Genomic DNA, 23,875 nt, shown 5'->3' on the forward strand with positions numbered 1-23,875 from the left:
ATTAACATTATTTTTTATGGCAATTTCTTGTTAGTTTCAGCAATGATATTCATTTCATCTTGAAATCAAACTCCAAAATGGCCACAAGCCTTTGGATTATGAACCGGGCCGGGTATTTTAGTCAAATCCACTTCAACACTCTGAAGAACAAAAATGCTACTCCTTCCCGTACTTTCTCTCTCTCCCTCCTTCCCCTCTCTCACTTCAAACCGTTATCTCCAATTTCGACCTCGTCGGAGTTGCCGCGTCGTTCGATGGGCCGCCACGAAGTCCGGTGACGATGAGTTCACGGCAAAGTCGGGGTACCTATTTGAGCTGAGCGCGACGAAGGCGGATTCGCTAGGGAATACTAGATACCAAAAATCGCAGCCATATGCTCGCGGAAGCCTCTGCTCATGGCTCGCCACTTGGTGCAAACCAGCGTCGCATTCGGGAAGTGGTTCGGTCTCCGCTACATCGATACTCTCTTGGACCGCTCCGGGTCAATGTTTCAGGCTTCATAACGCTCTGTTTGTTTCTATTTGTTTATTTATTTTGGTGAATTCAGGTTTGGAGGAAGTAGTTTCGTGTTATTAGAGTTAACAATGTTGAAGATTTTGTAGGAAATGATTAGTTGTTATAATTAGAATTAGAATGGAGGATTGTATAGGAACTGATTTGTTGTTGTGATTAGAATGGAGGATTTTCAAGGAAATGATTTGTTCTTATGATTAGAATGGAGGATTCTGAAGGAAGTGGTTTGTGTTGCTGGAATGGAGTGTTCCGATTTTGGTATTCTTTTTTTTTCTTGGCGAGTGCTCTGGGAATGAACTATGTCTTCGCTGAAAGCTGGGCTCCTCAATACGGCAACACTGTTTTGTCTAAGTGGCCCATTAAACGCTGGAAGCTACAGAAAATCTTTGATCACCACGATTACAGGTAATTCATTTATTAATTAACATCTATCTATCTCATCAAATCTTAATTATTAATTAATCAAATTTCTTGTTGGAATATTTGCCACTTACTAGTACTTTTTACTAATTCTAACAAATATTATGGGTTGACTTGGTTACAGAGAAAAAAAAATCAGAGATTTGATAATGATAAAATTGATGTTAGATGTCAAATACTCACTAGTTTAGAATAAATTTCAAGAATACTTAAATACTTCTTTCCCTCTTGTATTTGCAACTGGTGCTGTTGATAAGAAACACGCGTACCAACTGTGATAATAGCTGTGTGCACTTAGCAGCAATGCAGAATGTCCTCACCTAAGCTTTTGTGTGGTTTGTCACCTATGTTATGTTATGCATGTATGTTCCTTTGAGATTTGTTTTTGTGCCCAGATTTGTTTTTGTTCTTGTTCATAGACCCCTCTTTTGCTTTATTCATTTCTATAAATTGATTACCTTCCAAGGTTTTAAAATAGCGGTTAACGTTCTCTAGTAAATCGCATAAAATGTTGGTAATGTGATCGATGCAGCTGTAGTTGCAGTATTGGAAACCTACAAAAATGCAATAATTTGAGTTTTAGGACAGGGAAACTTGTCCTTTGTTGTGTTTTGCTGTTTGATATAAACTATGATTTTCTTCTACAGGTTGTGGGGGTTATCTACATAGTTTTGTTATTGGGATTACAAGGAGTGAGGGTTGTTGAATGCAGAGTGGCCAATGGATTGGACTGTTTTGAGTACCCTGCTATCAGCTGCAGAAAACACAGTGCAGTTTTGACTGATTTTGGTGGTGTTGGTGATGGAAAAACATCTAACACAAAGGCCTTTCAATATGCTATTAGCAATCTCAGCCACTATGCATTTGATGGTGGAGCTCTCCTTGTTGTGCCACCAGGGAAATGGTTAACATGAAGTTTCAATCTCACCAGCCATTTCACACTTTTTCTCCAAAAGGAAGCTACCATTCTTGGATCTCAGGTATTTTACTCCCTCACCCCTCCTCTTTTTTTTTTAGATCATCAGACTACTTTCATGGTTTCACGTTGTAGCACGTGGTCAATTATGTTATGTTTAATATGATATCTTCTAGGCATGACACATGTGCACCCTATTATAGTGTAAAAATACATTACTCAAAGATACATAACAGTTATTTCTTGTTACAATACATTATTTCTTGGCAGTTAGTTGAGCTGCATTTGACATCATAATCTATAGTTGTTTTGAGCTGATGGATGTGTTCAAAAGAGAGAGAGAGAATTTGGAAAACCTTAGTTTAATTGGGTTTCAAAAGAGAGAATTTGGAAAATGCAGCATAGTGAGTGGATCATAATTGAGATTATGGATGTGTCAAATGCAGCATAGAGAGAGAATTTGGAAAACCTTAGTTTAATTGGAAAACCTTATGAGCTGATGGATTATTCTGCCAATCTAGGGTATTAGAATTAGATGGTGGTGATAATTGAAGTCGGAAAACCTTAGTTTAATTGGGTTTCAAAAGTTCACCATGCCACATAGTGAGTGGTGCATGTCACGTAGTTTATATATGTGCACTTAATCGGGTCTATAGTGTGAGTGTGCTTGTTTTTGTGCAATTGTGTGGGTTTTGTGGCATTTAGTAATTGTATGGTATGCTATGGTTTGGGGCCGTTGAAATAGTGGGTGTTTATATAAATATTAACAACGTATCATCATCTTTTATTCTATCGCCTACTTTTTAGAATTTAGATTATTAGCACTCATGTGTCAATTGTATACGCCAGCCATCTTTACACATACTCGAATAGGTATCTTTTATTAAAGTAACACTAGAAATCTAGAATTATATATATTATATTATTATACAGAAACATAACAATATCAAGCGAAAGATGAGATTGTTAGCGGAATGTGTTTTTTTTTTTTGAAGACATGATCTTGCATTGGGGTAATCTTGTTAGGTAATCTTGTTATATTATGAATAACAGATTTTTTTTTCAAATAATTAACGCAATTGCCTATTTAAGATTGTTACCTAAAACTTCTAATTAAACTTGTACAATCCTATAGTAATTGATTCACGCGCTTGTGGAATGTGTTGTTGTTGTTAAGCTAGTTGAAACAAAATATAACAATATCAAACGAGAGAAGAGATTGTGAGATTGCCTTGGGTGTTAAGCTAGTTGAAGCAAAACATAAAATAATCAAGATATTTATATTCTGCAAACTGCATAAACTTTTCGGCATACATGAAGTTACAGCTCCAAACCAATTCCTCCCACCACAAGTGACTGACTAAGAACACATCCATCATGATCCAAGGTTCTTGTCTGATTATATCAAATGCATTTTGAGAAGAATGAAAAAATTGTTGCCTTTTGAGAATAAAAGTATTTTTTGAGTTCTCTTAAGTCTAAGGATCAGTTACAAGATCAAAATAAGAACAATATAGGTATACAAAGAAATTACTGAAGGAACTTCAAAATTTTTAGCTCAATAAAGCAACTTCGATATACGATCAGAATTTATGGAAGAGCTTGATTATGGGGATGTATGCATGTGTTGTGAGCATAAAGTTTATTACGGGATATACGATTGACAGGATTGGGTTTTGGGTTTTGAAAAAGCATTGGATTCTTTATGATGGGGTGACTATGATATGCATGTTAGCTTGATTTAGATTTGTTGTTGTGTGATTTTTTAGAATAATCTACTCACTATGCTGCATTTGACATCATAATCTATAGTTAGTTCAGCTGCATTTGACATCATAATCCATCATGATCCAAGTTACAGCTGCATTTTTTCAATGCTCAAAATCTTGAGAAGCAGTTCTCAATTTTCGTTGTTGCCTTTTGGTATAATAAAGTTGTTTTGGACACTATTAATCATGATAGGGCACTACTACAATTTTTAGATTTAACATAGGTTATTCACAAAACCGATGTTATCAAAAGTGCGGTGGCATTTTTGTAAATAAGTAGACTTAGTTAACATCGGTTTTTCCGAAACCGATGTTAACTACTCGATATTAACATCGATTATTTTAATAACCGATGTTACTATGGAGTAGTTAACATCGGTTTTGGAAAAACCGATGTTAGTATCTCGTTGTTAACATCGGTTTGGGAAAAACCGATGTTATCAAGTTGATGTTAACATCGGTTTTAAGAAAACCGATGTTACCTAGTTGATGTTAATATCGATTATTTTTAAAAAACCGATGTTGTTATCATTTTATATTAAAAATTTGAAATTGCACAACCCGCGCGCTTGAACCCTATCGTTCTTCTTCTTTCTCCTTTTGCCTGAGTTCGTCTTTGTCGCAAACTGACCTGCGCTTTCGTGACTGCAACCACATTGTGGAGTTCGTCTTTGTGGAGTTCGTCTTTGCCACTTATCGATTGAGGTACGTCCTTTCGTTTTAACATTAGGCGTTCCCCGTTTTAACATTTGCTCACTTTCGCAGGTCGAAGAAAACTAGGAAAGGAAAGAGTCCCGGAAAGGGTACTCCCAGGGCGTTCTTCTTCTTTCTCCTTCTGCCTGAGTTCGTCTTTGTCGCAAACTGGGCTGCGCTTTCGTGACTGCAACCACATTGTGGAGTTCGTCTTTGTGGATTTCGTGTTTGCCACTTATCGATTAAGGTACATCCTTTTGTTTTAACATTAGGCGTTCCTCGTTTTAACATTTGCTCACTTTCGCAGGTCGAAGAAAACTAGGAAAGGAAAGAGCCCCGAAAAGGGTGGGAATCGATTTTGGAAGTCCATTGTGCTTGGCTTTAAGACTCCCAGGGAAGCCATCAAAGGTATGTCTCTGTTCTATGTTAAAGATGAAAATCCATTGTTCAGTGGTCTGTCTCTGTTGTGATGTTTCGAAACCTTAGTTAGACTAACTAATATGATTGATATTTGACTAAGCTGAGACTAGGCAATATGATTATTTTTCCAAACAATAGGTTTTGTTACCCATTCATGTTACTGTGAATTTGGAGATTTAAATTAGACTAAGACGATACTAAGTCATTATAGTTTCTTACTAGTGCTATGAGACATGTTGGAGGGATTTCAAAATGGGGTCCCATTCTCCTGTCCAGTGTGGTGCCTTGTCTGATAAAGAGTGTGGTGGTTTGAGCTATGATGATGCTTGGAATGCATGTAGTAATCAAAACCGGGACCATTTTCATCATTTGGTTGGTTTCCTCAACTTGAGTCACAATGCAAAGCATCCATGGTGATGTTTGGCCTGTCTTTACTTGTCAAGGAAGCTGCAAAAATTTGTCAAGGTTATAAGATTGTTGTGCTATTCTAGAAGCTGCACTGCATCAATTTGGTGGCTTTGATACTAGTTCTATTAATCAATTTAAATCCTTTTCATATTACAAAAATGAATTTAATCATTAACTTTTAAAATTTTCAATTTAGTTTGAAAAATTAATATTTAGGTAAATTTATCCTTAATATTGAAAAATAAAGTTCTGAGCCAGTCAATTTGGTTGCCTGATACACACCAACTTGAAGACCAAATTGCTTAAGTTAGTTACCAAATTTGATTGATATTTATTTGCGATGATAATAACATTTTTACTTGCAGCTGCGTTAAATATTTGAAGGAAAAACTTTGCCGCTCAAAATGATCTTACCTAATTCGAACCAGATTGTCTATGGTGGAGAGATACCCGTGTTCTAGACCAAAAAATAGCATTTTTACTAATTTAAAGAGCAATTAGATTACTAGCCTTAATGAAGAGCAATTAGATGATCTGGGACATGTACCTTCCACTTCCTCATAGCAGCCACAAAAACCTGAACCATCCTTGTTAAGGGGCTACCTGATGGCAATCTATGCCTATAAAGTGGAGTTCCTAAAAGAAACGCCAAAACTGAAACGACTAGCCCAATGGTTGGGATCCCATAACCAAGTCCAAAACCAACCTTGTCTTGTATGTAAACCAAGAGAGTTTGGGCGGTAATGGTTCCAATTTCTTTTGGGAAGGCAGAAGATATATATTATTAGATAAAACAGTACCAGTGGTACCATAGAAAGAAAGTACAATGCACCAAGGTGCTGCCCTCCAAAAGAAAAACCCAAACTAATCCAACAAGAACATGAAAACCCCACCAAACTAACCAAAGGAATTCGAGATATTGGAAGACCAATGGTTAAAACTAATGTTGAAGTCTTTCTCTCTAGCCTTTAACCATGACCATGCTAGAAAGAGAGCATCATCCATGACTTTAGAGGAATCAAAAGATTTTCCTTGGAAAATCAGTAGATTCCTATGCTACCATATAGAACTAGTTAGGGCAATCCACCACCCACACCTTCTGCTATGATTCGCAGTTGCACCAAAACCTTCACAGAATTGAGTAAAAGAGCAAGCTGGGGAAAGTGGAAGAGGACCTACTACCTGAATCCGTCTCATGGATTCCCACCACAAGCCTTTTGTCATTTTACAATTGAAGAAAAGATGACCGACCTCCTCTTGCACACAGCCACACAAAGGACAATCAACTTCCTGGATACCCACATTTCTTCTTAGAAGATTATCCCTAGTGGGGAGTCTATTTTTAATAAGCCTCCAACAGAAAACCACTGCCCTAGGGGGGATTTTCAGCTTCCAAATAGTCTTGAAAATCTTCCCATCTGAGCTTGTTGTGCTGGGGTTCATCAATAAACTATAAGTTGACTTAGTAGTGTACTCTCCACTAGGTTTAGCCAACCACATCATGGTGTCCTTAGCATGTCTCTAAATAGGGATAGAACTGATTTCCTCCATAAACTGCACAGCTAAATCACTTTCATGATCAAATAAGTTCCTCCTCCACTTCATGTCCCACCTCCAATTATCATGAGTAAAATCGCCCATCTTTGAAATGAGAGATTTTTGCTGTCTACTAATCAGGAAAAGCTTATTATATTTTTGCTCAAGAGTGCAATCTTCCCCTAGCCACTTATCTGTCCAGAATTTGATTTTTTCCCCACACCCAACCTTCCAAGTCAAATGATTTTCAAAAATACTGTGATCAGATTGTTGATACAGCTTTCTAAGGTCCCTCCACCAATGAGAATATCCCCCTTTGTCTCTACCATTTTGGAATTCTGACCAACCTCCATATTTGGAGATTATAATTCTGGCCCAAAGCTGCTGCTGATCAGATGCAAAGGCCAATATCCATCTTCCCATCAAAGCTACATTGAATTTCGAAATATCCTTGATCCCCAAACCCCCATCAGTCTTGTTCCAATTAGAATATTAAACACCCACCAGTTGAAGATGGAAAGCCTCTCCTTGGGCTCAAAGTCATAAAATTGGACACTTAGTTTCTGTTTTAGTTGTTTGATTTTGGCTTTGGTCTAAAAGGTTAGGTTTCAAGTATCTTCCAACCATTGTTATGATAATACTTCTAAAATTAGGCGCGCCATCTCTGTATCGATCAGATACTATTACACTAAACCAACTAGAGTCAGCTAAGTGGTGAAGAATTTAGATAGTATACTTGAGATCATAGGTTCTAACTTAAGACAATGATTGTACACAAGAAAAAAGACTATTACACTAAATGCTGCTAGTATATTATCAAGACTGAACTCACAATAAAGTATTAGCTTTTCCTGTATAATTAGCCTACCATTTTTACTCTAATAAATGAATTCATATGTTGGTATGTTAGTATTTTCCATTTGCTTTCCTCGGGTTACTATTTAATACAAAGTAGGATATTTTGCTTCAAGAGTTAAATTATCCCCCAGCCACTTGTTCTTCCAGAAACTGATTTTGGTACCACAGCCCACCCTCCACTTGAGGTTATCAATAAAGCAATTGTTGTGCTGCTGCTGGAAGAAAACCTTTAAGTCTTACCACCATTGAGAGGAAAATTTACTCTTTCCACCAGAGATCAGCTCCTTCCACCCACCATATTTGGAGAGTAAGATTCTAGCCCAAGGTTGGTTCTGATTATTAGCCAGCTCCCACCCCCATTTGCCAAGTAAAGCCTCATTAAAATTAGACAAATCTTTAATCCCTAGGCCCCCTTTGTTTTTAGGAAGGAAAACTGTGTCCCACTTCACCCAAGGAATCTTGCTGGCCTTATGATGACCTCCCCAAAGAAAATTTCTCTGGATGGAAGCAATCTTGTGCACCACTTTTTTGGGGATCTTAAAAAAAGATAGTAAATAGATAGGTAAGGCTGATAAAACTGAATTAATGAGAGTGATTTTGCCCCCTATAGATAGGCTTCTTTGCTTCCATTTTTCAAGTTTGGCTTCAAACTTCCTTATGATAGGCTGCCACACAATCCAGCTCTTAGAAGACACCCCTACTAGCATTTAAATTGATCACAACAGACTGATCAATAAAAGCTGAGGCTATCCCCATTTCATTATCAAACAAATTGCGCCTCCAGGAGAATTTCCATTCCCACCTCGATTCACAGAAAGAGCCCAACTCTGCTACTATGTGATGTTTTTGTAAGGAAATTCGATATAGCTCTGGATATTTTTCTTTAAGAGTTATCCCCCCATCCACCCAAGAGTCCTCCTAGAACAAAATTTGATCACCTCTTCCCAGCTTCCAAATAAACCGTTTAGAAACCTCAGCCATACTCCCATGTTGATTAATGGATCTCAAGTCATACCACCAATGAGAGAAATTAGGCTTTGGTGGCCCCCCTTCCAAGCCTCTCCAACCTCTGTATTTAGAATTCAAAATTCGGCTCCATAGTTTATTATCCCAAATACACAACAACCCCCCAGCAGTATTGTCAGCAGGTTGCCATTCCCAAGCAACATCTGGGTGGCCCCACAAAACCTGGCAATCTGCCTTAGAAAAAGAATCCCTTTTTGTTTCTTGCAAACACAGGACATCCACTTTAAGCTTCCCAACCAAGTTCCTGATAGAGGCCCATTAATGCCTCTACCCAGCCCTCTAATGTTGTAGGAAAGAATATTCATCTATGAGTTTTCCTCTCTCCTAACTCCATAGCTTCATTTCTGTCTCTGGCCTCCATATCTGCAAAGCTTTGAATAAAATCAGAGTGACATGTGTCTGCTTCAAAGCCTATGCTTGTCCCCAAGTCCCATAATTGTTGGGCCTCTTCCAACACCTGATTGTTACAAACAATTTTGCTTTTTAATCTCCCTTCCGCTTCCAATTGCTTGTGACTTTGACTTTGGTTTTGGATATCAGTTGTGGTAGCCATGTCTTTGTCTCCTTCTAGCACATGAGGTTCTTCTGCCATGGGTTCAAGCTGGGGGGCTTTAGAGTGAGAAAATCTATGTCTTTACCAGGACTAGTAATAATAGGTTGGGCTGAATCCACTTGAGAAGCACTGCTATTGATTTCTGATGAAAGTGAACCACTTTCAATGTGTTGATCTAAGGTTTGCTTGATTTCTGATCTGTAGCAGAGGTTAGAGCTTTCAACTCATGACAGAGTGGGAAACAATGATGCAACAATGTAGATGTAGATGTAGGGCATCCATCTAACACAAACCTAATAGCTTTCTCAAAGCCTGATTCCACTAAAATTTTACCAAAATCATGCTGCCTTGCAATCTTAGGATTTATTGGAATGTTGTGCTGCCTTAGAATATGACGATTTAAAGTACCCCCTACCCCAACTGCAATATAATAAAATTAGAAATAAACTAACACAAGCATATGACTAATTAATAAGAAAAGCAGAAGAGTGAACCACTTTTGTGCAGTGAGTACCATTGGTACTAAAATTACAGTATTTTTGGGGCCAGCTGGTTCCTATGTTTACTGATAGGACCCAAGCCAGCACCACAGCACCCAGCTATGTAACACCCTACTACAACAATCCATCCCCCTTACTCCTAGGCTAGGTACAGAAACCTAATGTTAGATTAGTAGCCCATTGGTTAAAATGTACTGTAAAGTCTTTGTCGTTGGACTTGAGCCATGACCAAAGTAGTAGTAGGGCATCATCGATGACTTTGCTATTGTTGAAACATTGGTTTTGAAAGACTGTTTTATTCCTTTGTTGCCAAATTGTCCACGTTACTGCAACCCACCAGCACTTCCACCTTGTAGACTTTGTGTTACCAACAAGCTAATGCCCATGCTGTAGAAAGTGATCCCTTGGATTTTGTGGAAGTGCAGTCACTACTCCGATCCAAGATAATGACTCCCACCATAGAGGTACGGTCTTACTGCAGTTAAAGAACAAGTGGGCAGCGTCCTCCTCATGATTGCAACAGAATGGGCACATCGTGTCGCTCAGCACCACTTGTCTCCTGCCTCTAAAGCTAACTTTGAAATCCAGCTTGTGCTGTTGACACACACACACAGCCACACACACACACCCATATACACACACACAACCACACACACACATACACACACACACACACACACACCCACATACAAACAAACAACCACACACACAACCACACACACACACACACACAGCGACACACACTCCCACATACCCACACACACACACACACACACACACACACACACACACACACACAACCACACTCCCACACACACACAGCCACACTCCCACACACACACAGCCACATACACACACACATACAGTGACACACACACACACACACATACACACACACACACCCACACCCACACACACACACACACACACACACACACAGACAGCCACACACACACACACAAAGCACAACCACACACAGAAAATACTAACAGACCGAAAATACTACTAATCCTACAAAGGAACACCCCCCCAAAACCTACCAGAGTTAGGCTACTGCATAATTAGTGAACTAGCTGCATGTCTCTATTCCCAGAGGCATGAACCGCTTCCAACTCATTCAAGTTGTTGACTAAAATTTTCACCATCAGCATTCCCACTGCCACTTTGTTGCCTTTTGAACTGATCAAATTTCACATGCCCAAGGCTGAGCTCCTTGTTAATATCAACACTTTGAACAGAATTTCCCACTACCTTCCCACTTTCATTACCATTCTCTGTTGTGTGCCTTTTGTGCTTCTCATGAGAGTGAGATGATCGAAGCTCCTTGTGGAGCAGCTTCAGCTCGTTGAAAGATGCAGAAGCTCGGTGGAGATATGCATTGATGACATGAGAAGTACCATTGTCAGCAGAGACAAACTTTGTGAGAATTTTAGCTGCTTTCGAAACTGATATGTCTTTTACCAAAACACAATGTCCAGAGATTGTCTTCATCTTCCTGCCCTTTGGCTCTCGCACATATATTATCTATTTTCGCTGAGCAAAACAAAAAAAAAACAGTCTAAATTGTGCAGTGCACACTTAAGAGGAAGGTTTCGCTGGTTCAGACGTGAAAGCTCAGAGCTAAATGCATTGCAAATGTCTAGCAACTTTGAACTTATGTCGAAGTACACATCAATCCATTTGTCCTCCCAATCACTCACAGGAAGCTCAAGGGCAGTCATAAGGTGAGGATTTCATCCTTGCTTTTAGGCATAAGATAGTTGGTTTGCAGAATCAGCTAAGCCCAAACCCTGCAGAAAACATTCCCTCCTCTCCTTCACACTAACAGGGTCCTTCAGACTTAAAGCAATAGTGGATAGATTTCCATAATCTGTAATCACACAAAACAACATTGATCACTAGTTTGCCCTCAAATTTTACTAGCATGACAACTACACACATCCTCATGATACACACAGACCCTCATGATACACACACAGACACATATACCCAACCACAATAATAAAGCATAAGCACCCTTGAAACCCAACATTTGAAATTAGTTACATAAACAACTGCTGATATCTATATTTTTCTGTAATTGAATTTGACCTTTTGTATGTTCTTCTATGTGATCAGTGTAATTTGCTACATAAACAACTGTTGTTCATGCTGAGTGAACCTTAGATTCCCGTTTGAGACAGAATGCAATGACTCTTGCGGACAGTTTGCATTAGTCATTGTATTTATTCTTGAATTGTCCATTTGGACAGTTTGGGGAGACTGGTATTTTTATGTTAGATTCATTCGTGAAGGTTATTATTATTTTCATTAATTTGATTAAATTTCGGTTCACTGCATTTCAAGTTGTTCTCTGAGTGCATACTTGATTATCGGGAAATTCATTTCACCGATGTCATGTCGTGTACTTGGAGACCAATGTGAAATGCTGCCGAAATTTAGTCAAATTTTTGTAAATAATGGTAACCCTGACGTTTGAAGCTAACATAAAAGACAATTTTCCTAAATGGGATAGGGCCACACCTATAAATAAAAAAGTGAGTTTTTCATGCATGGAATTGCTTAGATGGATCGAAGTTGGATGAATGAAAGTCGCATGAGCCCAGACTATGAGGATGGCGTCGAACAGTTCTTGCAATTTTCTTCAGAAAGAGGTCGACCGAATGAAGAAGGAAAATATTATTGTCCTTGCATCAACTATTTGAATGGAAGACGACAGCTACTCGATGACATACGGGATCATCTATTGTGTGATGGGATTAAGAAGAATTACACGACGTGGATATGGCATGGTGAAGTCACAGACATGCAGAGTGGGTCCCAATCTGAACCGTTTGATGTAGAAATGGGAGATCGGTTGGAGGACATGATTCGTGACCTTGGACAAGAGTCTTTCCTGCAAGCACACGCCCGTGTGTATGAAGGATTAGCAGAGTGATTCAAAGAAGCCTTTGTATGCAGGGTGCAAGAATTCCTTAACTCTGTTGTCTACTGTGTTAAGTCTGGTTAATGTGAAGGCCAGGTATGGGTGGAGTGACAAAAGTTTCACCTCACTGCTTGAGGTAGTGCACAATCTGCTTCCAAAGGACAACACGTTGCCTAAAAGTTACTATAAGGCGAAAAAGATATTGTGTCCGATGGGTATGGAGTATCAGAAGATTCATGCTTGCCCCAATGATTGCATATTGTACATGCATGAATTCCAAGAAATTTCGAAATGCCCTATCTGTGGGACTTCATGGTACAAAGTGAAGGATGAAGAGGAAAGCAGTTCTGATGAAAACTCCAACAAGGGCCCCCCAGCGAAGGTTTTGTGGTATCTTCCAATCATTCCAAGGTTTAAGCATCTTTTTTCTAATGAGGACGACGCAAAAGACCTTACATGGCATGCAAATGGAAGGATTTCTGATGGAACGGTCCGTCATCCGGCTGATTGCTCGTAGTGGAAGAAGATTGATGGTTTGTATCCGAATTTCGGGAATGAGCCAAGAAATCTTAGACTTGGACTAGCCACTGATGATGGAATGAATCCATATGGCACCTTAAGCACTCAACACAATTCATGGCCAGTTCTGCTAGTAATTTACAATTTGCCTCCTTGGTTGTGCATGAAGCGAAAATACATGATGTTGGCTATGATGATATCGAGCCCAAGACAGCCAGGAAATGACATTGGTGTTTATCTAAGTCCGTTGGTTGAAGATCTGAGAAAGTTGTGGGACGAGGGGGTTGTAGTGTTTGATGCGTTTCGCAAGGAGACGTTTGAAATGCGTGCAATGCTTTTTTGTACCATTAATGACTTTCCAGCATATGGGAATCTCAGCGGTTACAGTGTTAAAGGTCATCATGCATGTCCCATCTGTGAAGAAAACACAAGTTACATACAACTTAAACATGGGAGAAAAACAGTCTACAATAGGCATCGCCGCTTTCTAACACCTAATCATCCTTACAGATGACTGAAAAAAGCTTTTAATGGAAGTCAAGAGCATGATATTGCACCGATACCGTTGACTGGTGAGCAGGTATATCAGCAGGTTCAACACCTGAATACTGTATTTGGGAAGACCCAAAAGAAGGATAAAAGTCAGAGTTGCATATGGAAGAAGAGATCCATTTTCTTTGATCTTCCGTACTGGTCTGATCTTGACGTTAGACATTGTATTGATGTTATGCATGTGGAGAAAAATGTTTGTGATAGTGTGATTAGGACGCTCCTTAACATTCAAGGCAAGATGAAGGATGGCTTGAATACCCGTCAAGATCTAGCTGATATGGGTATATGATGACAGTTGCATCCAAGGTCTGATGGGAAGAAAATTTACTTGCCCCCAGCCTGTCATACTTTGTCCAAGAAGGAGAATATAAGTTTTTGTCAGTGTCTTCATCGGGTGAAGGTTCCACAAGGATACTCTTCAAATATTAAGAGCCTTATGCAGTTGAAGGAGCTTAAGCTTGTAGGGTTAAAGTCTCACGATTGTCACGTGCTCATGCAACAATTGTTAGCCGTGGCTATACGAGACATCTTGCCAAACAAAGTCAGGTTAGTGATAAGTCACCTGTGCTTTTTCTTCCATGCTATATGTAGCAAAGTCATTGATCCTGTCAAGTTTGATTAGTTGGAAAATGAGGCCGCAATTATACTGTGCCAGTTGGAGATGTATTTTCCCCCTGCTTTCTTTGACATCATGATTCACTTGATTGTGCATCTGGTTAGAGAAATCAAATGTTGTGGTCCTGTTTATCTACGGTGGATGTACTCGGTGGAGCGATACATGAAGATCTTAAAAGGGTATACAAAGAATCTATATCGTCCAGAAACATCTATTGTTGAGAGGTAAATTGCAGAAGAAGCCATTGAATTTTGTTCAGAATACTTAGAGAAGGCTAAACTTGTTGGCCTTCTTGAGTCTCGACATGATGACAGAGTCGGTGGTAAGGGTTCAAGAGGACTGCATGTGATCACTCCAAGTGTAGAACATTTGTTACAAGCTCACTTGTATGTCTTGAACAACAGTAATGAAGTTTTGCCATACATACTTAAGCATGAAGCTTTAGTCAAACAGAATAATCCAAAAATGTCAAAGAATTGGGTGTTGAAAAAGCATAACAAGACTTTCTGTGATTGGTTTAAAGATACAATCTTTGCAGATGAGAATGCTTCAGAAACATTAAGAAAGCTAGAAGATGGGCCTAAAATAAATGTTATAACTTGGCAAGGATACGACATAAACAAGTATTCATTTTACACAAAAGCACAAGATGAGAAAAGTACAATGCAGAACAGCGGGGTCACCCTAAGGGCTGAATCTCAACACTTTGCAAGTGTCAATGACACCAATCCCTGTGTAGCTTCCATCCCTTACTTTGGGTTCATTGATGAAATTTGGGAGCTTAACTATGTCAAATTTACGGTATGTGTTTTCAAATGTAAATGGGTTGACAGCAACACCGGTGTGCGCACCGATGATATAGGATTTACTCTGGTAGACCTAAAGAAACTTGGTTACCACAATGACCCTTTCATCATGGCAGAACAAGCTAGACAAGTATTTTACGTTCAAGACCCTTGTGATGAAAGGTGGTGCGTGGTTCTGTAAGGCAAAACAATTGGTGTTAATGTAGAAGATGATGATTCATACATGGACACCTATGTTAGTCCTTTGACCGCTCAAATCACTCCTAACATTGTCGGAGAAGAAGAAGTTGACGACGTTCATGCTAATCGTAATGATCATAATGAAGGAGAATTGATTAACATCGTCTAATGTAATTTTCTGCAGAGACAGAGGTCACCAAAGCAAGTAAGTGACAACTACATTTTTTTTATTGAGGCATCAGTATTTTGTTTTAGATGGCATCCTTAGGACTTCATACAACTCATGTTTGTCGCCAGTTTCATCATCCACCACCCTTTTCTTCTCTGTCTTCTCACGTTTATTGTTGTTAAACCCATATTTATGCTTTCTTCCCTTCATGTCTTATTTTATCACAACTTTAGCCGAATCTCCTATCTTCAACACAGTTGAATCTCCTGTCTTATTCTCCAATGACACACTTTGATGGGCTGTATCTCTTTTCTTCATATGTTCTAGTGCTTCATCTTCAGAATGCATAAAGCAATCTGAATTTTCCAGTGATCACCAAAGGCTTCTGCATCAGCATTGACACTCTCCACCCTCTTTGGTTTATGCTTTTGTGCTGCATTCCATGCTTCCTCCTTATAAATCTCAGATTTATTAGAGGTTGCACTAGAACGATCAGCACCAATCTATGCTTCTTCCTCGTCTACCAGCTCAATATCTTTCCTTTCAACTTTTGTTTTGTAAATTACAGTGTAGTTTACAAAAACAAAGGTGAAACGAAAGATATTGAGCTGGTAGAGGAGGAAGAGGCACGGATTGGTGTTGATTCTTCTAGTGAGACCACTAATAAATCTGAGAATTATAAGGAGGAAGCACGGAATGCAGCACAGAAGCATAAACCAAAGAGGGTGGAGAGTGTCAATGCTGATGCAGAAGCCTTTGGTGATGACTGGAAAGTTCAGATTGCTCTATGCATTCTGAAGCTGAAGCACTAGAACATATGAAGAAAAGAGATACAACCAACCAAAGTGTGTCATTGGAGAATAAGACAGGAGATTCAACTGTGCTGAAGATAGGAAATTCGGTTAAAGTTGTGATAAAACAAGACATGAAGGGAAGAAGGCATAAATATGGGTTTGTCAACAATAAGCATGAGAAGGCAGAGAAGGTAAGGGTGGTGGATGATGAAACTGGCGACAAACATCAGCTGGATGAAGTCCTAAGGATGCCATGTACATGTGTATTTCTGAAGATATAGTATTTATATTCCATCACGCATCCATTGACTGCTGATTACATGTAATAGACTTTTTTTAACATGCTTGCCCCAAATCACAATTAAAAAGCACAACTAAATCACTTATGACTTATCCTCTTTTGATTAATCCTATTTTGTATTTTATTGTATAAAAGATCATGGGTTCTCCACCTGCTTCCCCTCCTCCTCCTCCTCCTTCGAACGCATCGGCTTCCCCGTCTGCCGTGAAGCGGACACGCAAAGCCTTACGTCTACGATCGTTGTCCACTAGACCACTTGGTGCTGAGAGACCTGTGGTCCATGTTGATCCTACTACCGGGAAGGCCGACGGTCCCCACAGGAAGAAATTAAGAACATATTTGGGGATTTGGGCTCGTGATAAGGTGGACGTCACCTACGAGAACTGGAAGGAGGTCCCTACTGCTCAGAAGGACCTGATTTGGGAGGATATTCAAGTATTTTTCTTTTCTTATTTGATTTTGTTTAATTAATAGCCAAAAAAATACATCAGCTGGATGAAGTCCTAAGGATGCCATGTACATGTGTATTTCTGAAGATATAGTATTTATATTCCATCACGCATCCATTGACTGCTGATTACATGTAATAGACTTTTTTTAACATGCTTGCCCCAAATCACAATTAAAAAGCACAACTAAATCACTTATGACTTATCCTCTTTTGATTAATCCTATTTTGTATTTTATTGTATAAAAGATCATGGGTTCTCCACCTGCTTCCCCTCCTCCTCCTCCTCCTTCGAACGCATCGGCTTCCCCGTCTGCCGTGAAGCGGACACGCAAAGCCTTACGTCTACGATCGTTGTCCACTAGACCACTTGGTGCTGAGAGACCTGTGGTCCATGTTGATCCTACTACCGGGAAGGCCGACGGTCCCCACAGGAAGAAATTAAGAACATATTTGGGGATTTGGGCTCGTGATAAGGTGGACGTCACCTACGAGAACTGGAAGGAGGTCCCTACTGCTCAGAAGGACCTGATTTGGGAGGATATTCAAGTATTTTTCTTTTCTTATTTGATTTTGTTTAATTAATAGCCAAAAAAATACATTATTGTAACAAATAAACTTTATTTGATGTTGTCAGGCGAAATTTGATATCCCAGAGGCTTCTAACAATAGGACGAAAAGGAAGTTACTTCAGACCGTGGGGGAGAGATGGTGGCAGTTTAAATCAGACCTCATGAGGAAATGGTCCCTTGCCGTCGATCAGGACGGTGTCGAAGACACTGTCTGTGAGAAATACGGCATCAGCAAGGAAAAGTGGGCCCAGTTTTGCCAAACTCGCAGAGACCCTTCTTGGGAGGTATGTTCCTTGCCATTTAAGTTGTTTTTCAAAAAACATGATGTTGTTATACTTCATTCTACCAATTTCAAACATTATTGTTTAATTTTTTCAGGATGTGTGGAAGAAGGCACAGGCCATCCAGAAGCCGAATACTGTCCCCCATGTTTTGTCTCGGGGGGGGGGGGGGGAGGGGGTTATGACTATTTTGAGCAAAAGCTCCTCGCTGAGAAGACGAAGAAGAAGCTGGAGGAAGATGCACAGTCAGGAAGCGTTGATGGCATCATCGACCCTCCATCCCCGGTCAGACGCCACGTGAAGTGGAAGATGGCCCGCACGAAGAAAACAGGGGAGATGACGACTGAGGCTGCAAAGGAAATCGCTGAGAAGATTGTAAGTCATTTTCAACTAACCATTAGAATTATATTTCAATATTTTGTGAATGCCATGTACCACTGTGTGTTTTCTGTGCAGGATTCCTTTGAGGAGCAGGCCACACAGGGATCCTTCGTCCCTCATGGACATCACGATGTTCTCGCTGCTGCTATTGGACATCCAGAGCACCCTGGACGTGTTCGTGCTACTGGAGCCGGTGTCACCTTCAAGCAATACTTTGGATCGGCTCCACGGATGTCCCACAGCTCTTCCTCCCTGCCTCCTAAAGAATTGCAGTAGTTGACCCAAAAAATCAGGGACCAGCTAGAGGAGTCCATCACAGAGAGAGTGACGCGGCAGGTCATGGCATTCTTCAGCCAAATGCAGTCCCAGCTTCAGTCGTAGATGCAATCTCAGGGACTTGCAGTGCCTCCTGGCCCTCTGGTTGGTCCCTCCGGTCCTCGAGTGAGCACAAAGGGGAGTTGTGTTGATCCCTCAGGAAACGATCCTGAGACGGGTGACTCTGACAGGTGCGGCTTGCACATAGAAGCAGATCCTGCCCGCTTGGTTGCCATGGGGAGAGTTTATGAGGGATCCACTCTTGTTCATAACACTTCTTTGTTGCCTGGCCAAGTAAAGGTGAGTGTGGAGGAGGTTACATATGCAATGCTCCAGTTCCTGTACCCACTGATGAGGTTTCCTTAGTGGGGCAGGCACTTCACACCTTCCTTGCTTGGCCGACACATCTGGTCAAGTCTTTATCACAACAGGTACTTATTGTCCTTAGTATATGTTTCTTCTTTTTAAATTAATTCATTAAGCGTGCCTCAAATTAGGCTATTTAACTTTGTTTCATGAACAGGTAGCTGTGCCTCCGGCAAAACCACCTCCAAAGCCTGATCCGAAGGTCGATGATCCGCTTTATCTGATGACATTGACCATCCCAGAGCTTTTCTTGAGGCCTTATCAGGTTAGATGGGATGTCACCATGTTCAGGGTCTTTAATCCAGATTTCCCCCTCTACATAAAGCACGAAGACCTCTCCGAAATCGCACACGGTGGTCAATGACTCAGCATATCAGTGTTACAGTTGTGGATTCTGTAGGTCATTTTATATTACTTTTAATTACCTAAGTTATTGCTTTCAATAGGCATCTCACTGAAACATGTATGCGAGCAGGGAATTCTGATATCTATGGATTCCTCGAGCCACAGTCCATTCAGAGGTCTGGGCAATCGCAGTTTGAGTCTAAAAGTTACATAAAGAGTTGGATGCAGAGTTCACAACACGATGTCTATCTTGGAGCCTACCTAAATGGGTAAGTCACAAAATAACTGAATTTAATTAATGTTTACTAATGTACTAACCCATTTTAGGTTCCACTGCAGCGGACACTGGCAGATGATGGTCATTCTGCCCAAGGAACACCTAGTTGTTTGGTTTTGTTCATTGCATAACAGGCCAGACAACTACCTTAAGGGGATTATTAATAGGTTAGTGTTCTTTTCAATACATTTGATTGAAATACCTCAACGTACAACATCAGTTTTTAATTGTTACTCATCTGGAACAGTGCTTTAAAAGGTCTTGATGATGCTCCACAGCCTAAATCAAAGGGTCCTGCTAGGTGGATTGTCATCAAGGTACGTCATTTACATAAAACTTCCACTTATATATATTTCTTTATGTGTCTATACACTATTTGTTTAACTAATATCCAAATTTCATTATGTATTTAGTGTAATAGACAAAAAGGAAGTACTGAGTGCGGCTACTATGTGATGCACTGGATGTCCACCATCATTTTAGGAACTTTTATGAATAATTGGGAAGCGGTAAGTTTATTTCAAACAAAATAGATTTATTTATAATTTGTATTACATTATTAACTTATTATGATTTATTTCATCATGCAGTATTTTAACGATCCTAGACCATTGGAGCTAGAGAGATTAAAGGCATTGCGGATCCAGTGGGCACAGTTTTATCTCCGAGTTAGAGATTAGGCCTAGGGTTTAGGGACATTATCTTTAGCTTTAGTTTACTTTGGTTTAACAATTTTGACATTTTCTATGTAATATGAACATTGAATTCATTTGATGATTGTTCTTTATGATAAATCAATTATTTGATGTTTATTATCATTAAAACTGCTTGAAAGCAGAATAAAATGTTTATTTGCTGTGAATTGGGCTTGAAATTGCATTTGACAGGTACAATTTTGGGTTTACTGTAAAAACAGAAAGTATATATATAAAAAATACTTGAAAACAACATCGGTTATTAACAAAAATCGATGTTAATATGGTAAACAACATCGGTTATTCACAAAAACGGATGTCGACATGAACCTTAACATCGGTCAAACACAAAACCGATGTTAACTTTTGTACATTAACATCAGTTATTCCTACATAACCGATGTTACCGTTTCTATATTAACATCGATTATTTATACATAACCGATGTTAATGTACATAAGTTAACATCGGCTATCTATACATAACCGATGTTAATGTACAAATGTTAACATCGGTTATCTATAAAGAATCGATGTTAAAGTTGTACATTAACATCGGTTTTCTGTGAATAGTCGATGTTATATACAAAGACGTACAACAAATAAGTATATGCATCATCAACGTTGACATCGGTTTTCTACTGAAACCGATGTTAATGTCATATATTAAGATCGGTTTTCTACGAAAATCAATGTTAATATATTAAATTAATATCGGTTCTTACAGACAACCGATGTTAATATTTAACATTAACATCGGTTTTACTACAAAATCGATGTCAACTTTCGTCATGCATACACTTTTTTTGCTGTAGTTCTTTGTGTTTAACATTGGTTATTTATAAAACTGATGTTATCATATTTATGTTAACATCGGTTTTTGAAAACCGATGTTAACGATGATACATTCAACATCGGTTTTAGTGCCGATGTAGAATGCCCTAAATAACCGATGTTGAAAGTGTAATTTCTAATAGTAGGGACACAAATGTTGCTCTTCACTGTTACCATCAACTAACTAGTGCTAACTTATGTTTTGAAATTATCAATATGAGGGATCATAATATTCATTTCATTTTAATTTTTTATAAATAGTTATGAGTATTATTATTTTCCATTTCGGGAAAATTAGACTATCATAATATTCCCTTTTTAGTCTTTTTAATTTCTGGTTTCTACTTAACAATTTAACCATGACTAATCATTAGGTATTGCTAATTTAACAGGTTTTGCAATAGTGTAGCTTCAGAAAATCTGTTAGTAAATTTTCTTTTATCCTTTACTGTAGTTATACTACAAGGCCACAAGTAACTTTTCTTGTGGATTCCATTCCAAGTTTTCTGAGCTAGTCATGTGTATGTCTAGTCTACTTCATCATGTTTGAAAAGGATCGTGTCAATGGAATCTAGAAAAAGAAAAAAAAAGCAAAAAAAAAAAATGAGAGAAAAATTTGCTGTTGAATTCAAGAGAGTGGCTGGTTTAGCTAGCTGAGAAAAATTTGCTACCTACTTATGTCGCATGGACTGTCTAATCAGTATTGTTTCAATGATATACTGATGTATGTGTGCATAGTTTTCCCAAATACTTTTTTTTAAAAAATGAAGTATATAAAAATAAAATCATGCCTATATATATTTGGATAGGTTTAAAAAGGACTTGCCACTAGCAAAACAGTACATTTGAACAAAACCTATGCAGAGAGGAATTGATGACAAAATTAACCAAAATGAATCTGATAGAATTTGAGGGAGAAGGTGCCATTTTCATTTGGTAGATATTGGAAAAGACAAACTATCTCTTAGAATCGATATCAAGTTTAAAAATTATGTAACATTACTAACTTGTATAGTGAAGGACATGAAAGTTTTTGCTGCATGGTAAAGTAGGTTTGTCCTTTTCATATAAAATTAGCTTCGCTTGTTTCATTTGACTCATTGACTGCACTGGCTTTAGGGAACGTTTGGATAGTATATACAACCAATAACCTATGTTGATCAGTAGAGCTGAAATGATACATATCATTACTAACATATATTAATTAGAAGTTATCCAAAGAATTAACCCTTCTTGAAGTGTTCTTTACGGGGTGAATTTCTTGGAATTTTTTACATTTCTGAAGTTTTGTTATGCTCATTTTTGTTTGATTTAACATTATTCTTGCATCCGGTGCTGTAGGTAATGAGTTGAGTGGTAAGGGCATGGGTGCAAGTGTTGGTGTTGCACAATATGGGAAAGACTTGATAAAGCTTATTCTAAGCACGTTATACGAGAGCTCCAAGTTCAAGCCTTCACTTGTCGCACCTGGAGGATTTTATGAAAAATATTGGTATGACAGGCTTCTTCAGGTTTCGGGTTTAGGCATAATCAATGTTCTGACTCATCATTTATATAATTTGGGCCCAGGTTTGATTGTCACTTACTTAATTCTTTCTACTATATAGGCTTTGTTACCAAGGGTGATATACTTTGTTCACTTGCTTGAAAAATACTATTGTCTATCATTCCTGATCAGTGTTTCTAAGTTGATTTCTCTTTCAGGTAGTGATGAGCATCTTGAAAGGAAGATTCTAGATCATGAGCGCTTGAGTAGGGTGGAATCAATTTTCGGAAATCTTTCAGAAATCATTAAAATATATGGTCCTTGGTCTTCTGCATGGGTAGGAGAAGCTGGAGGGGCATACAACAGTGGTGTCAATCATGTTTCTAACAGATTTCTAAACAGCTTTTGGTGGGTAAAATTGGTTGTCCATTCCTTCCATCAGTTTTTGTTCTTTTTTAATTTCTAAAGGATGGATTATGATGTTTTTTCTGTTATATTTAGCAAAACATGTTGCTAAATATAAAATTGGTTCTTTTTTAAATTGGTTGTGATTTATTGTAAGTTTTGAAATTTAAATGGCTCAGGTACTTAGATCAACTTGGAATAGCATCTTGCTACAACACTAAAGTCTATTGCAGACAGACTTTAATTGGAGGGAACTATGACCTTCTCAATACCACTACCTTTGCTCCCAATCCTAACTACTACAGGTAAGTACTAATTGAAAATTGCAACAAACAAAAAGAGAATACTTTTTTTTCCTTGAAGGTTAATTGAAGATTTCTGGTGATTATTACATCATGTTTGAACATATCTAATCCTAGGTTCTGGCCTTGTTTCTAAATAGTGCACTTTTGTGGCATCGGTTAATGGGAAAGAAGGTTCTTGCGGTCTCAAGTGATGTTCATATTAAAGACTTTTACCTACAGTTAGGAAATGTAAGTAGAAGTTAATAACTTTTACCTACAGTTGAAGATGATAGATACATATTAAAGACTTTTACCTACAGTTAGGAAATGTAAGTAGAAGCTAATGACTTTTACCTACACACTATACATAGTAGGTAAAACCTACAGTGACAGACAATTAGCCATCATTATACGCCCCTCAAAGTTGACAGAAGAAACGTCCGTAGGACAAAGTCTATCATACATTTACCTACAGATTTTTTATTTATAGTGACAATTTTTGTCCGTAGGTATAGGTCATTTTTCTTGTAGTGAAAATTTTATATAGTTGTAGGTATAGATAATAATAAAAATGAATATTTATTGCATTTTATTAGCACAAAATATGGACTTCAGGCCTGTACTTGAAAATTACCAATATATATAGTTGGATGTAACTTATTTTGAAATATGTGACTATTACTTGAAGTTAAAATAAAATGTTGTAGTGATT

At 38.6% G+C, this 23,875-nt stretch overlaps 2 protein-coding genes and 1 long non-coding RNA gene across 8 annotated transcripts; all 3 read left to right on the top strand.

The window, feature by feature from the left end:
• The first annotated feature begins 47 nt into the window (after window positions 1-47).
• Window positions 48-18,659, top strand: LOC106794854 (uncharacterized). Of its 6 annotated transcripts, XM_041005707.1 has the most exons (9): window positions 48-918; window positions 1,581-1,913; window positions 4,283-4,323; window positions 4,384-4,558; window positions 4,619-4,719; window positions 16,611-16,910; window positions 17,561-17,779; window positions 17,874-18,151; window positions 18,233-18,659. In XM_041005707.1, exons 6-8 carry the CDS (start codon window positions 16,614-16,616, stop codon window positions 18,075-18,077), a joined length of 720 nt encoding a protein of 239 aa, XP_040861641.1. In that variant the 5' UTR covers window positions 48-918; window positions 1,581-1,913; window positions 4,283-4,323; window positions 4,384-4,558; window positions 4,619-4,719; window positions 16,611-16,613; the 3' UTR covers window positions 18,078-18,151; window positions 18,233-18,659. The 6 variants fall into 6 exon arrangements, 5 of the variants coding, with proteins under 5 accessions (XP_040861641.1, XP_040861645.1, XP_040861642.1 ...); XM_041005711.1 differs by lacking the exon at window positions 4,384-4,558; XM_041005708.1 differs by lacking the exon at window positions 4,283-4,323.
• Window positions 18,660-19,921: 1,262 nt separating this feature from the next.
• Window positions 19,922-20,209, top strand: LOC121172875 (uncharacterized). The gene is made up of 2 exons (XR_005886630.1): window positions 19,922-19,969; window positions 20,051-20,209. It is a non-coding gene; the product is annotated as an uncharacterized lncRNA (long non-coding RNA).
• Window positions 20,210-22,811: 2,602 nt separating this feature from the next.
• On the top strand, window positions 22,812-23,540 carry LOC100813746 (heparanase-like protein 1; the record flags this gene model as incomplete). Its single annotated transcript, XM_006590079.3, has 3 exons — window positions 22,812-22,882; window positions 23,059-23,184; window positions 23,322-23,540. Coding segments are annotated over 3 exons (303 nt in total), but the record flags the coding sequence as incomplete, so codon positions are not given.
• Window positions 23,541-23,875: the final 335 nt, after the last annotated feature.

This window comes from Glycine max, chromosome 10 (genome assembly GCF_000004515.6).
Source record: "Glycine max cultivar Williams 82 chromosome 10, Glycine_max_v4.0, whole genome shotgun sequence".
NCBI classification, from domain to species: domain Eukaryota; kingdom Viridiplantae; phylum Streptophyta; class Magnoliopsida; order Fabales; family Fabaceae; genus Glycine; species Glycine max.